At 40.5% G+C, this 12,258-nt stretch overlaps 1 protein-coding gene across 1 annotated transcript in view; it reads right to left on the bottom strand.

The window, feature by feature from the left end:
* Positions 1-2,422: 2,422 nt before the first annotated feature.
* Positions 2,423-12,258, bottom strand: part of CXHXorf58 (chromosome X CXorf58 homolog) — a 31,677-nt gene continuing 21,841 nt past the window's right edge. The window contains exons 7-9 of the mRNA XM_004063918.3: positions 6,661-6,890; positions 3,354-3,507; positions 2,423-2,810 (exon numbers count right to left, since the gene is read on the bottom strand). Of these exons, the coding sequence (XP_004063966.2) occupies positions 2,751-2,810; positions 3,354-3,507; positions 6,661-6,890 (444 nt within the window). The 3' untranslated portion in view covers positions 2,423-2,750. The remainder of the gene's footprint in view (positions 2,811-3,353; positions 3,508-6,660; positions 6,891-12,258) is intronic.

Genomic DNA, 12,258 nt, shown 5'->3' with positions numbered 1-12,258 from the left:
GGTGGCTCATGCCTGTAATCCCAGCACTCTGGGAGGCTGAGGCAGGTGGATCACCTGAGGTCACGAGTTCAAGACCAGCCTGGCCAAAATGGTGAAACCCTGCCTCTACTAAAAATATTTTGAAAAATTAGCTGGGCATGGTGGCGCATGCCTGTGATCCCAGCTACTCGGGAGGCTAGCAAGGAGAATCGCTCGAACCCAGGAGGCGGAGGTTGCAGTGAGCTGAGATTGAGCCACTGCTCTCCAGCCTGGGTGACAGAGCAAGACTCCATCTCAAAAAAAAAAAAAAAAAAAAAAGTCTTCCAAGCAAAATGCATTATTAGGAATAAAGGGACCAGGAGTGGTGGCTCATGCCTATAATTCCAGCACTTTGGGAAGCTAAGGTGGGAGGATCACTTGAGCCCCCTCGTCCAGCCGGATGCACATTTTTTCTTAAGAGTACAAGAAACATTTATGAAAATGGACAATGTACTTGGCTATAAAGCAAGTATCAACAAGTTTCCCAGAATCAGTATCATACAAATCATACTCTCCGATTATAGTGCAATTAGGCTAAAAATAAATAACAGAAAAATAACCAAAAGAAGATTGTGTATGAAAATGTTCATTCTAATGTTAATTACCTATAGTAGTAAAAAATTAGAAACAACTGAAATATCCAATGATATGAGTATGGCTAGATAAATTATGCTTTATCAATTCAATGGGCTATTGTATACCCATTAAATTATTTTTAAGTGGATCATGTTTAAGATATAAGCGAAAAGTGACCGGGCATGGTGTCTCACGCCTGTAATCCGAACACTTTGGGAGGCCAAGGCGGGTGATCACCTGAGGTCGGGAGTTTGAGACCAGCCTGACCAACATGGAGAAACCCTGTCTCTACTAAAAATACAAAATTAGCCAGGCGGGTGGCGCATGCCTGTAATCCCAGCTGCTCAGGAGGCTGAGGCAGGAGAATCGCTTGAACTCAGTAGGCGGAGGTTGCGGTGAGCTGTGATCGCACCATTGCACTCCAGCCTGGGCAACAAGAGCATAGCTCCGTCTCAAAAAAAAAAAAAAAAAAGATATAAGTGAAAAGTTTAAATCTATATGTTAGCTATTATTACAACTATGTGAAAAATATGTGTGCATTTAGACAGATTAGAAAGGTATAAGCAAATGAAAACAGTTGTTATATTATGGTGATGGGATTATGTGTAATTTTACTTTTAAAAGGATTTTCGGTGATGTGGTTATATTATTTAATGTGAGTTAAAAGAATTGATAGAAGACATGATCTCTGGGAGCAGAAGCTAGTTGTGCCTTAATATCCACTACCATTTCTTTTATGACAACAGAATTTTAGTTGGGTACATAAATGCCCCAAACAAAAATACATTTCCCAGCCTCTCTTGGAGCTAGGTGTTACGATGAGACAAAGTTATAGCTAATGAAATATGAGAAATGGGAATCCTGAAACATAAAGAGTATGTCCTTCCTTTGTCTTTTCCCTCCATCTTGCTAGCTAAAATCTTTCTTTGTTATTACACACACTATAGATAGAGTCTGATATGCATTTGATCAGATGAGAGACTACATCCCAAATTAATGAATGAAAACATGTGTGACTCATGAGGACAAATAGCTGTTTTTCCATTCAACCAGTGTCCAGTACAAGCTCTGAAAACAAGGGGCTTATCATTCCATTTTTGAATATCAAATGACAATGCATTAATATCAAAGAGTGAACATTTATGTTAAATATATTCCAGTGAGAATCATACACATTTACTCCAATATTCTTTATCATGTAAGAGAATATTTTAGCAGAGAATGAGATCCTTTTATAGGTTACCGTGCCTGAATTAGATCAGCAATCAACCTACACGTTTTAAATGTTAAGTAAAATTAAAAATTGGATCTTTAAAGTTCAATAAATTATTGCAGTTTAATTATCATAGCCTCTGTGTAAAGTATGATATAATCCAACAGCCTGGATCACAAAAGAAATCAGTAATTTATACCGTATTAGGAATGACAATTTATCAATTGAAAATGAAATTGATAAATATTACTCCAAATAGACTTTATACTTGAAAAATATCCAAAATAGATTAAAGCAGACGCAACATTCTGTCTCAGGTGCTTCCAATGCTCAATAGTGATTAGTTATGCCATGTCATGCCTCCTGTAGCAATAAATCCATTATTACTTTTATTATCATTCAGAATAGGTCATTCACAAGCTGTTCTGTAAAAATGAATTTCAACTTTAAAAAAGACACTAGAAGCTGACTCAAAAGGAACCTTTCATTCTGTGAATTCTAATATTTATGCTAAGTATGGCCTGTTCAGATATTTGTTTAAATGAAGGAAAATCAAAATCGAATAAAAGTCCCAGGGACTAATCTCTTAAACAAAACTGTATACTGCTAGTTCAAGGGCATCTAATAGAAAAAATTTGTTTAGATTAAAATTCTGTCAGTAAAAGAATTTGTTCCTATGGCAATTCAAAAAGGCTTAAAATATGTCACACATTTAGTTAAGAGAGCATACTCAGGACTTATTCTATGTTATTTTCCTTTATTACACATACTCATTATTTATAGACAGACAAGCAGATTGTTAAATGACTTTGGTTTTCTGTCAATTAACTGTTCATTATCATGATGGAGAATCACCAGCTGCCAAGTTTTGATACCAGGAAAATGAGTCTTTTTTTCTTTTTCCAGCTGACACTCTGACATAGATTCCTTAGTTTTCACAATGTCAAGAGATGGAGTGGAGATGATAGTTATCCTTTGTACCTGATGGGCCCGTTTTTGGTTCCTAGGCAGAATTATCAATAAAAGTAGGAAGTGTTATATATTTGGTTTTTACTACTTTATATTTTAATATTTGACTATATTTATCCTCATCTCAAAATATTTACAGCGATTTTTTAAATTACAAAGTAATAACATGAATACATGTCTGTTGTAAATTCCTATGATGTAAAAGTATACTGAGGCAGACTTTATAAAGCATAGTTCTTAATAAGTTTAGATAGAAATGACTTCCATTTTGAAAAAACCACCATCAGAGATGTGCTGAATCAACAGTGTCAACATACAGAGAAAATAATTTTTTTGCCAACTCAAGCTGATATGGAGCCAAAACAGCTGGTTTTTATCAGAATTGCCACCAATATTAAGAACTTTTTAAAAAATGTTACCAAGATGAAATTCACTTTATACTATCTATGATAAATGTGTCAAATGTGTTTCAGCCTTGAACTTTAGATTAGGAAAATTTCATTTACGTAAGTACAGCTACTTTACAGACAGTTTGAATATTGTCCAAAACAATGAATTCAGTACAAGTTAAACTTACAGTCACCTCAGAAGTATTTTTTTCTTTAGCCAAATAAACTTTTCTCATTTTTTCAACTTTCATTTGAGCTTGCTTGGATCGACGACCCAGAAATTTAACTTGATTTTGCTGTTTGTAGGGCCGATATAGAGGTTGGACAGTTAAGTATGGACCCCTAGAAAATGTTTGTATTAAAAACAGAAAAATCACACAGAATAAAATATAAATGCAAAGCAAGTTCCAAATTTCATTAAAGCTTTCTCTAGCAAATATATCATAGACCTCAGCAACATTGGAGCAGCATTTCATGTAAGCTTTTAGGTTAAAGTTATCATTTCTGCTTGAGTTTACATAGCACAGTTCTTTATCTGGCACTTACGAAGGTGTACAGGTGATGATATTGACAGCAAAGATGATAAAAATTATAAAACCTGTTATCAATTTAAAATTAGCTTTCCTAGAAAATACTGTGTAGTAGCAATTTGAATCTTATTTTTTTACACCATATACTAACACAAAAAAGTATTACATTTCGTCGAGGTGCAGTGGCTCATGCCCGTAATCTCAGCACTTTGGGAGGCCGAGGCAAGCGTATCACCTGAGGTCAGGAGTTCGAGACCAGCCTGGCCAACATGGTGAAACCCTGTCTCTACTAAAAAAAAAAATACAAAAATTAGCTGGGTGTGGTGGCGGGTGCCTGTAATCCCAGCTACTCGGGAGGCTGAGGCAGGAGAATTGCTTGAACCCAGGAGGCGGACTTTGCAGTGAGCCAAGATTGTGCCACTGCACTCCAGCCTGGGTGACAGAGCGAGACTCCAGCTCAAAAAAAAAAATATATTACATTTCATAATGGTTGGAAAAACAAGCTGTTTTTAATCAGTGCTGGGATCAGGTGCTATGTCCATAATCCCCTTGTCCTTACCATTATAAGGCACATAGACTCAACTTTCAATGCCAGCATCTGCATCACTCAGTTTGAAAACTTTCTTTGAAAAGAAAAGCCTGCCAGCACGGTGGCTCACACCTGTAATCCCAGCACTTTGGGAGGCCAAGGCAGGTGGATCACCTGAGGTCCGGAGTTCGAGACCAGCCTGACCAGCATGGAGAAACCCTGTCTCTACTAAAAATACAAAATTAGCCAGGCGTGGTGGCACATGCCTGTAATCCCAGCTACTCAGGAAGGCTGAGGCAGGAGAATCGCTTGAACCAGGGAGGTGGAGGTTGTGGGGAGCCGAGATTGTGCCATTGTACTCCAGCCTGGGTGACAAGAGTGAAACTCGGTCTCAAAAAAAAAAAAAAAAAAAAAAAAGAAAGGAAAAAAAAAGAAAAGAAAAGCAAGCCCATGTGCAGGGGAGGTCAAAAGTGCCCGAGAATTCGAGAATTAATATGTCCCTTCCTAAGCAACCCTTAACCAATGACTGATGGGTGTTGATGTATCAATACTGTAATTCCCCTGCCCCCTGTGGGATAATTCTGAGTTGCATGTTCTACATTGACTCTGACATTCCCGGGGGAGATTAAGCTCCAGTTACCCACAGTGGTAACTTGCTTGCTAACACACACTGTTTTGGCTGCCTTCCACTTTTTTACCCTCTCCCTTCAGTTGTTCCTGGGATCACCTCCTAAATCTCTGTCTCAGGGTTTGCTTCTGGGAGATGCTAAACTACAACTGCATTCAAAGATGGCTTTATGAAAGTATTTTTTCTCTTCAATTGATTAATAATTTGGCTACTTATTTGGCTCTTAAATTACTTATTCTTGGATACTCAGTAGGATAAATCCAAATAGCAGGGAGATCAGGATTATATATGGTGGCAGAGAAAATTACATCATTTATTTGACCTTGGTGGTAATAGGGTTAAATTCTATATTCAGTGCTCATATGGATGAGTTAGAGAAAATCTATTTCATGACAGACTGTGCCCTAAACCAGGCCATCTGTCTGGCAAATGTATAGCCTTGATCATAAAATATATGGGTTAAATTATGTTATTGGGTCAGAATCACTCATCTCTACTCCTGAAAAAAAATCCCCAGCATGTTTGCTTGACAGTGGGTCATCAGTGTCTTCTTCATGTACAAAGGGAGTATTTTTCATTTCAATTATAAGAGTGTGAAAATAGATTACCAGTAGGTCCTCTTACATATTATTATCTCTTTCTTCTTTTAAGAAAGCAGCTTAATTTGTAAATAAGATGGGCTAAGTGAGGCTTAGTAATGGAAAGAGAAAAGGAATATAATTGGAGTTGTTATATTCTGTCCATGTTGTTTCAGATCATAATACATCTATTTTGCTACAACATCCATTTCTACAATGTGAAATGGCTCACATACTATTGGTAAAAAGGGGAATGACGTCACTCTAATTTATATGCAATTTATCTTAGGCAAGGGGAGCCAGAGTAGCAAGAATAGAATTATAACCTTCAGCAAAAAAGGAAAAAGCCCTCAGTTCTGTGCTGCATGGGCAAGGGGAGCCCTTTTGGCTGTATTCATGAAAACAAAATTGAGCACCTGCATCAAGTGCTGTCTTCCCAGAGAGGCACACCCCACCCCCAACTCACCCTCGCTGCCCTCCACCCTACTCCTCCCCTACCCCCACTCCAGCCTTGGATGGCTCCTGGTTCTCGGCAGATCGCACTGCCTCTCATGTCCACTTAAAAGGCAACCATGGGGCCAGGCATGGTGGCTCACACTTGTAATCCCAGCACTTTGGGAGGCTGAGGTGGGCGGATCACAAGGTCAGGAGTTTGAGACCAGCCTGGCCAATATGGTGAAACTCATTCTCTACTAAAAATACAAAAATTAGCTGGGCATGGTGGTGGGCACCTGTAATCCCAGCTACTCAGGAGGCTGAGGCAGGAGAATCGCTTGAACCCGGGAGGCGGAGGTTGCAGTGAGCCTAGATTGCGCCATTGCACTCCAGCCTGGGCAACAGAGTGAGACTCCGTCTCAAAAAAAAAAAAAAAAAAAAAGGCAACCACGCTGGCCTGGGGTCCCACTTCCATGTGCACTGTCTCCATGCCCACTAACTGCTCTAATGAAAGAGTTGCCAGCATCTCCGCTCTATGGTTGTTCATTTTTTTATATTTTCTGTGGCAGCCTCCAGCTACACTGAGCTGCCTGTCTGGTGGTACAAGTTAACTCCCCAAGTACCAATTGTCCTTTTTGTTAGTGCTCTGTTTACAAAATTGCATACGTTTTGAGCAATCTGCCCCAACCCTATTTTCCCCATATATCCTATTATCTTTAGTGAGCTATCTGGCAGAATGTGAACATTTTCAGATATGCCCCTAGTATTTTAACCCCAGTGAAGAATCTGTTTTACCTAATTTCAGAAACAATCCGTAGCTGGTGCTTATGGATCTCTTGCGTTACTGGTCTCTGTAACAGAAACTTCATTTCATTTCGTAGACGGTTTGAGATCACTCCAGACTCTGAATAATGAACTATGTCATACATTAGCATTGTCCTGGGAATATTTTCAAGATTTAATTTGCGCCAGCTGTTATTTCTGCCGCCAGAAAATGCAGGGGCCTCATCGAAAAAACTGCGATACTGTAGGGAAAAAACAACAACGATTACGTTGGCCAGGTGCAGTGGCTCATACCTATAATCCCAGAACTTTGGGACGCTGAGGCGGGTGGATCACCTGAGGTCAGGAGTTCGTAGACCAGCCTGGCCAACATGGTGAAAACCCATCTCTACTAAAAATACAAAAATTAGCCAGGCATGGTGGCGTGTGCCTGTGGTTCCAGCTACTTGGGAGGCTCAGGCAGGAGAATTGCTTGAACTCGGGAGGTGGAGGTTGCGGTGAGCCAAGATCGCGCCACTGCACTCCAGCCTGGGTGACAGAGTGACTCCATCTCAAAAAAAAAAAAAAAAGAAAAGAAAAGAAAAAGAGAAAAAAAACAATTAAGACTGATTAGTTGGCCAGGTGCAGTGGCTCACACCTGTAAGCCCAGCACTTTGGGAGCCTGAGGCAGGTGGGTCACTAGAGGTCGGGAGTTCGAGACCAGCCTGGCCAACATGGTGAAACCTGATAACATTAGGAGATATACCTAATGTAAATGACGAGTTAATGGGTGCAGCACACCAACATGGCACATGTATACATATGTAACAAACCTGCACGTTGTGCACATGTACCCTAGAACTTAAAGTATAATAATAAAAAAAATACAAAAATTAGCTGGGCGTGGTGGTGCACACCTGTAGTCCCAGCTACTTGGGAGGCTGAGGCAGGAGGATCACCTGAGCCCAAGAGGCAGCAGTTGCAGTGAGCCAAGACTGCACCACTGCACTCCAGCCGGGGCGGCAGAGTGGGACTCTGTCTCAAAAAAAAAGTTGATTGGTTGTGGGTGCTCTAAAATGTTTTTAGACACATTTCTCATGGTTCCACTCAAATGTCACTTCATCCAAAAGGCATTCTTTGATCCCATCTCTGAATTTTATTGGGATCTCTCTTCTATGACTCTTTTTACTGACTACTCAATGTTTTAGTTATCTGTGTATGACTTAGCTCCCTTATTGGAAGGCAGGAGCTATGCTACACATTATCATGCACACAGTATCATACTCACTAAATATTTATTTAATACATCAACATTTTTATGGCAAATATAACTCAGATAAGTTAAACTCAGATGGGCCTAAAAATTAATGATAATAGCTATGTGTTCTGCATACCTAGTAGAGCTTGTTCATGACATGCTTGGGTTGAGATGACTTTTTTTTTTTTGAGACAGGGTCTCATCCTGTCACCCAGGCTGGAGGGCAGTGACATGATCATGGCTAGCAGCCTCAACCTCCTGGGCTCCAGTGATCCTCCTGAGTAGCTGGGACCACAGGTACATGCCACCATGTCTGGCTATTTTTTTTTTGGGACGGAGTTTCACTCCTGTTGCCCAGGCTGCAGTTCAGTAACACGAACTCGGCTCACTGCAACCTCCGCCTCCTGGGTTCAAGCGATTCTCCTGCCTCAGCTTCCCGAGTAGCTGGGATTACAGGTGCATGCCACCATGCCTGGCTAATTTTTTTTGTATTTTTAGTAGAGATGGGGTTTCGCCACGTTGGCCAAGCTGGTCTCGAACTCCTGACCTCACGTAATCCACTTGCCTCGGCCTCCCAAAGTGCTGAGATTACAGGCGTGAGCCATCATGCCTGGCCAATTTTTTAATTTTTGTAGAGATAGGGTCTCACTATGTTGCCCAGGCTGTTGAGAGGACTTTTGCACAAACCTTTTTAGAAATATGAGTTCATCTCTAGTATGAAGTGGAGATTTTCACTATTTTCCTTTGGAGTATTTGTAGAAATCCCACTTTTCTTTTTTTCCAATTTAAAATGATATCAAATTAGGAATTAAAAATACAAATATATATCATCAATTTAACATTATAATCGTGCATTTAAGAGCCAGGGATAGGGCAGGAGGAGCTACAGTGCTAGGAAACAGAATAACAAGAAGGCCTTTAGGGTATATTACACAGTCACATTCATGCTTTCAAACACACACACACAGATGCACATACACATACACTCTCAACACACACCCTCACACTCACATATACACATACACACTCACACACATACACTCACACAGGCAATCCTACCTTTGCACCATTTCATCTTTTTTTTTTCCTTTTCTGGAGAATGGGGTCTCGCTATGTTGCCCAGGCAGGTCTCAAACTCCTGGGCTCAAGCAATCCTCCGGTCTCTGCCTCACCAAGTGTTAGGATTACAGACATGAGCCACTGCACCCGGCCTTTTCAAACTTTTTTTTTTGAGATGGAGTCTTGCTTTATCGCCCAGGCTGGAGTGCAGTGGCGCAATCTCGGCTCACTACAACCTCCACCTCCTGGGTTCAAGCGATTCTCCTGCCTCAGCCTCCCAAGTAGCTGGGATTATAGGCGTGTGCCACCAGGCCTGGCTAATTTTTGTATTTTTAGTAGAGACAGGGTTTCATCATGTTGGCCAGGCTGGTCTCAAACTCCTGACCTCAACTGATCCACCCACCTCGGCCTCCCAAAGTGCTGGGATTACAGGCATGAGCCACCACGCCCAGCCTCCTGTTGCTAGCTCTTCAGCTCAAAGATCACAATATAAATGACAGATGATCATCATGATTAGTGACAAATCATGTCATACCTTCCAAAGTCAATCAGTGACTGGTCACTGTGAATCTGTTATTCATTTCACACACAAACAGCAACGTATATAGTTGTGTTGCATTTTTGTCTTCCAATGATAAACCCATGTGACATTTTACAAAAATGGAAAATCAAAAGAGGGAATTCGCCGTCAAAGAAACAAAAAGTGGTACCACTTGAAGTGAAATTGGAATCAATCATACATGGAGTTCTAGAAGAAATAGGTGACTGTGGGAATGCTAACACTGCCATCATTCAAGACGTTGCAGATCTACAGCTAGAGGAACTTGGTGAGGATGAACTTATCAACATAAATGAGGAAAGTGGCTATGATAAAAAGATGAAGCTTTCCCAGTGGAAGTGATGCTGGCCAAAAAAAAACTTCATATTGAAGGAACTCTGAGATATTTTGCAACATTTAAAGTGCAAAGAATAAAATGTTGGCAGCTGATCCAAATTTTAAAAGGAATATGACAATACATCAAGACATAGAAAAGATGCTTATAAGTTATACTAGAAGAACAAGAAGGCAAGCACTGTTTAAAGTACTCTTGGTAAGTTATTTTTTCACAGCTTTATTGAGGTTCACATACCATACAATTCACCATTTAAAGTGTACAATTCAATAGTTTCCAGTATATTCACAGTTGGTAGGATATTTTATGAAGAAACAAAACACTTTGTCTATGTTTCTAATGTTTTAAATTATAGTGTACTAAAAGTGTTCTAAATGTGTTGGGTTTCTTTCATTTTCCTATGTATTTATAACAGACAGCAAAAGAGTTTTTAATGTTTTGACAAAGAAGCTTGTTTTGTTTTGTTTTCAGAGATGGGGTCTCACTATGTTGCCTGGGCTACCCTCAAACTCCTGGGCTTAAGTGATCCTCTTGCCTCAGCCTCCCGAGTAGCTGGGACTACAGACAAAAAGTTTGAAAAGTCACAGGACAATCACAATTTTCCCCACAAATTATTAAGTTTGCTTTGCATGGTTTCAATTTGCTGGTCATTTTTATGGTCCTGCACTGCCATGCAAAGTAAGGCTGGGTATTTTTTTTCCTGAGTGAAGTAGTAAAATGGGTAAATATCATAGATCTGTCAATCATCTGCTCTGCCACTTATCAGATCTGTCTGTGACCTCAGGCAAGTTTTTTTGAGGCTTGTTAAACTTCATTTTTCTCATTTGTAAAAAAGGTCACATAATTTACAAACTTGAAGATGAAAGAAGATAACACACATGTAAAGTGCTAAAGACAGTGCCACACCCGTATAAGGACTCAAACGTCAACAATGATCTTATCCCTCTCTTCCAGTATGTCTATCTGGGGACTCCTCTCTATGACATTAATCCTTGACATGTTCACAATCTGAAAGTATGTGGTCTTTGTCCTTAGCAAAGATAGTTGGCCTTTCCTGGTTCACTTCCCTAAACTCAGTCTAAGACTCTAAAAGAAAGAAAACATAATTGGGAGTCTCTAAGGCACTGCATTAATTTCATGTTTCACACTGAAGCAAATGAGTGAATAGTTAAGGCTGTATACAGACATACCTCAGAGATATTGTGGGTCTAGTTGCAGACCACGGTAATGAAGTGGATATCACAAATAGAGTCATGCTAATTTTTGCTTTCCCAGTGCATATAAAAGTTATGTTTACATTATACTGTAGTTTGTTAAGTGTGCAACAGCATTATTTAAAAAAAATGTACATACTTTAATTTAAAAATACTTTGTTATGGCTGGGCACAATGGCTCATGCCTGCAATGCCAGAACTTACGGAGGAAGAGCTGACAGGATCACTTGTGCCCAGAAGTTCAAGACCAGCCTGGGAAACATAGCAAGATCCCATCTCCACAAAAAGAAAAAAAATACTTTATTGCTAAAAAATGCTAATGATCATCTGAGCCTTCAGTGAGTCCTATTCTTTTTGCTGGTGGAGAGTCTTACCTTGATGTGGATGACTGCTGACTGATCAGGGTACTGGTTGCTGAAGGCTGGGGTGGCTGTGGCTTTTTTTTTTTTTTTTGAGACAGGGTCTCACTCTGTTGCCCAGGCTGGAGTGCAATCATGGCTAAAGCAATCCTCCCACCTCAGTCTCCTGAGTAGCTGGGACCATAGGGGCATACCACCACACCTGGCTAATTTTGGGGTGGGGGGTAATTTTTGTAGAGACAGGGTCTCCCTATATTGCCCAGGCTGGTCTCAAACTCCATCTTCAAGAGATCCTCCAATCTCAGCCTCCCAAAGTACTGGGATTACAGCCATGAGCCACTGTGCCCAGCTCATGAATGTTCTCAATAGCATCTAGAATGGTGAATCATTTCTGGATTTTTAAATTTTACTTTACCCAGATCCATCAGGGGAATCATTGTCTATGGCAGCTATAGCCTTATGAAACATATTTCTCTTTTTTTTTTTTTTTTTTTTTTGAGACAGAGTGTTGCCCTGTCACCCAGGCTGGAGTGCAGTGGTGCAATCTCGGCTCACTGCAAGCTCCGCCTCCTGGGTTCACGCCATTCTCCTGGCTCAGCCTCCCAAGTAGCTGGGACTACAGGCGCCCACCACCACACCCAGCTAATTTTTGTATTTTTTAGTAGAGACGGGGTTTCACGGTGTTAGCCAGGATGGTCTCGATCTCCTGACCTTGTGATCCGCCCGCCTTGGTCTCCCAAAGTGCTGGGATTACAGGCCTGAGCCACTCCGCCCGGATAGATTTAGCATAATTTTTAAGGGCCCTAAAATTTTCAGAATAGTAAATGAGAACTGGCTTTAAGTTAAAG

This window comes from Gorilla gorilla, chromosome X (assembly GCF_029281585.2).
Source record: "Gorilla gorilla gorilla isolate KB3781 chromosome X, NHGRI_mGorGor1-v2.1_pri, whole genome shotgun sequence".
Taxonomy (NCBI): Eukaryota; Metazoa; Chordata; class Mammalia; order Primates; family Hominidae; genus Gorilla; species Gorilla gorilla.
The sequence above is the reverse complement of the archived record's forward strand: the minus strand, read 5'-3'. Positions and strand labels throughout refer to the sequence as shown.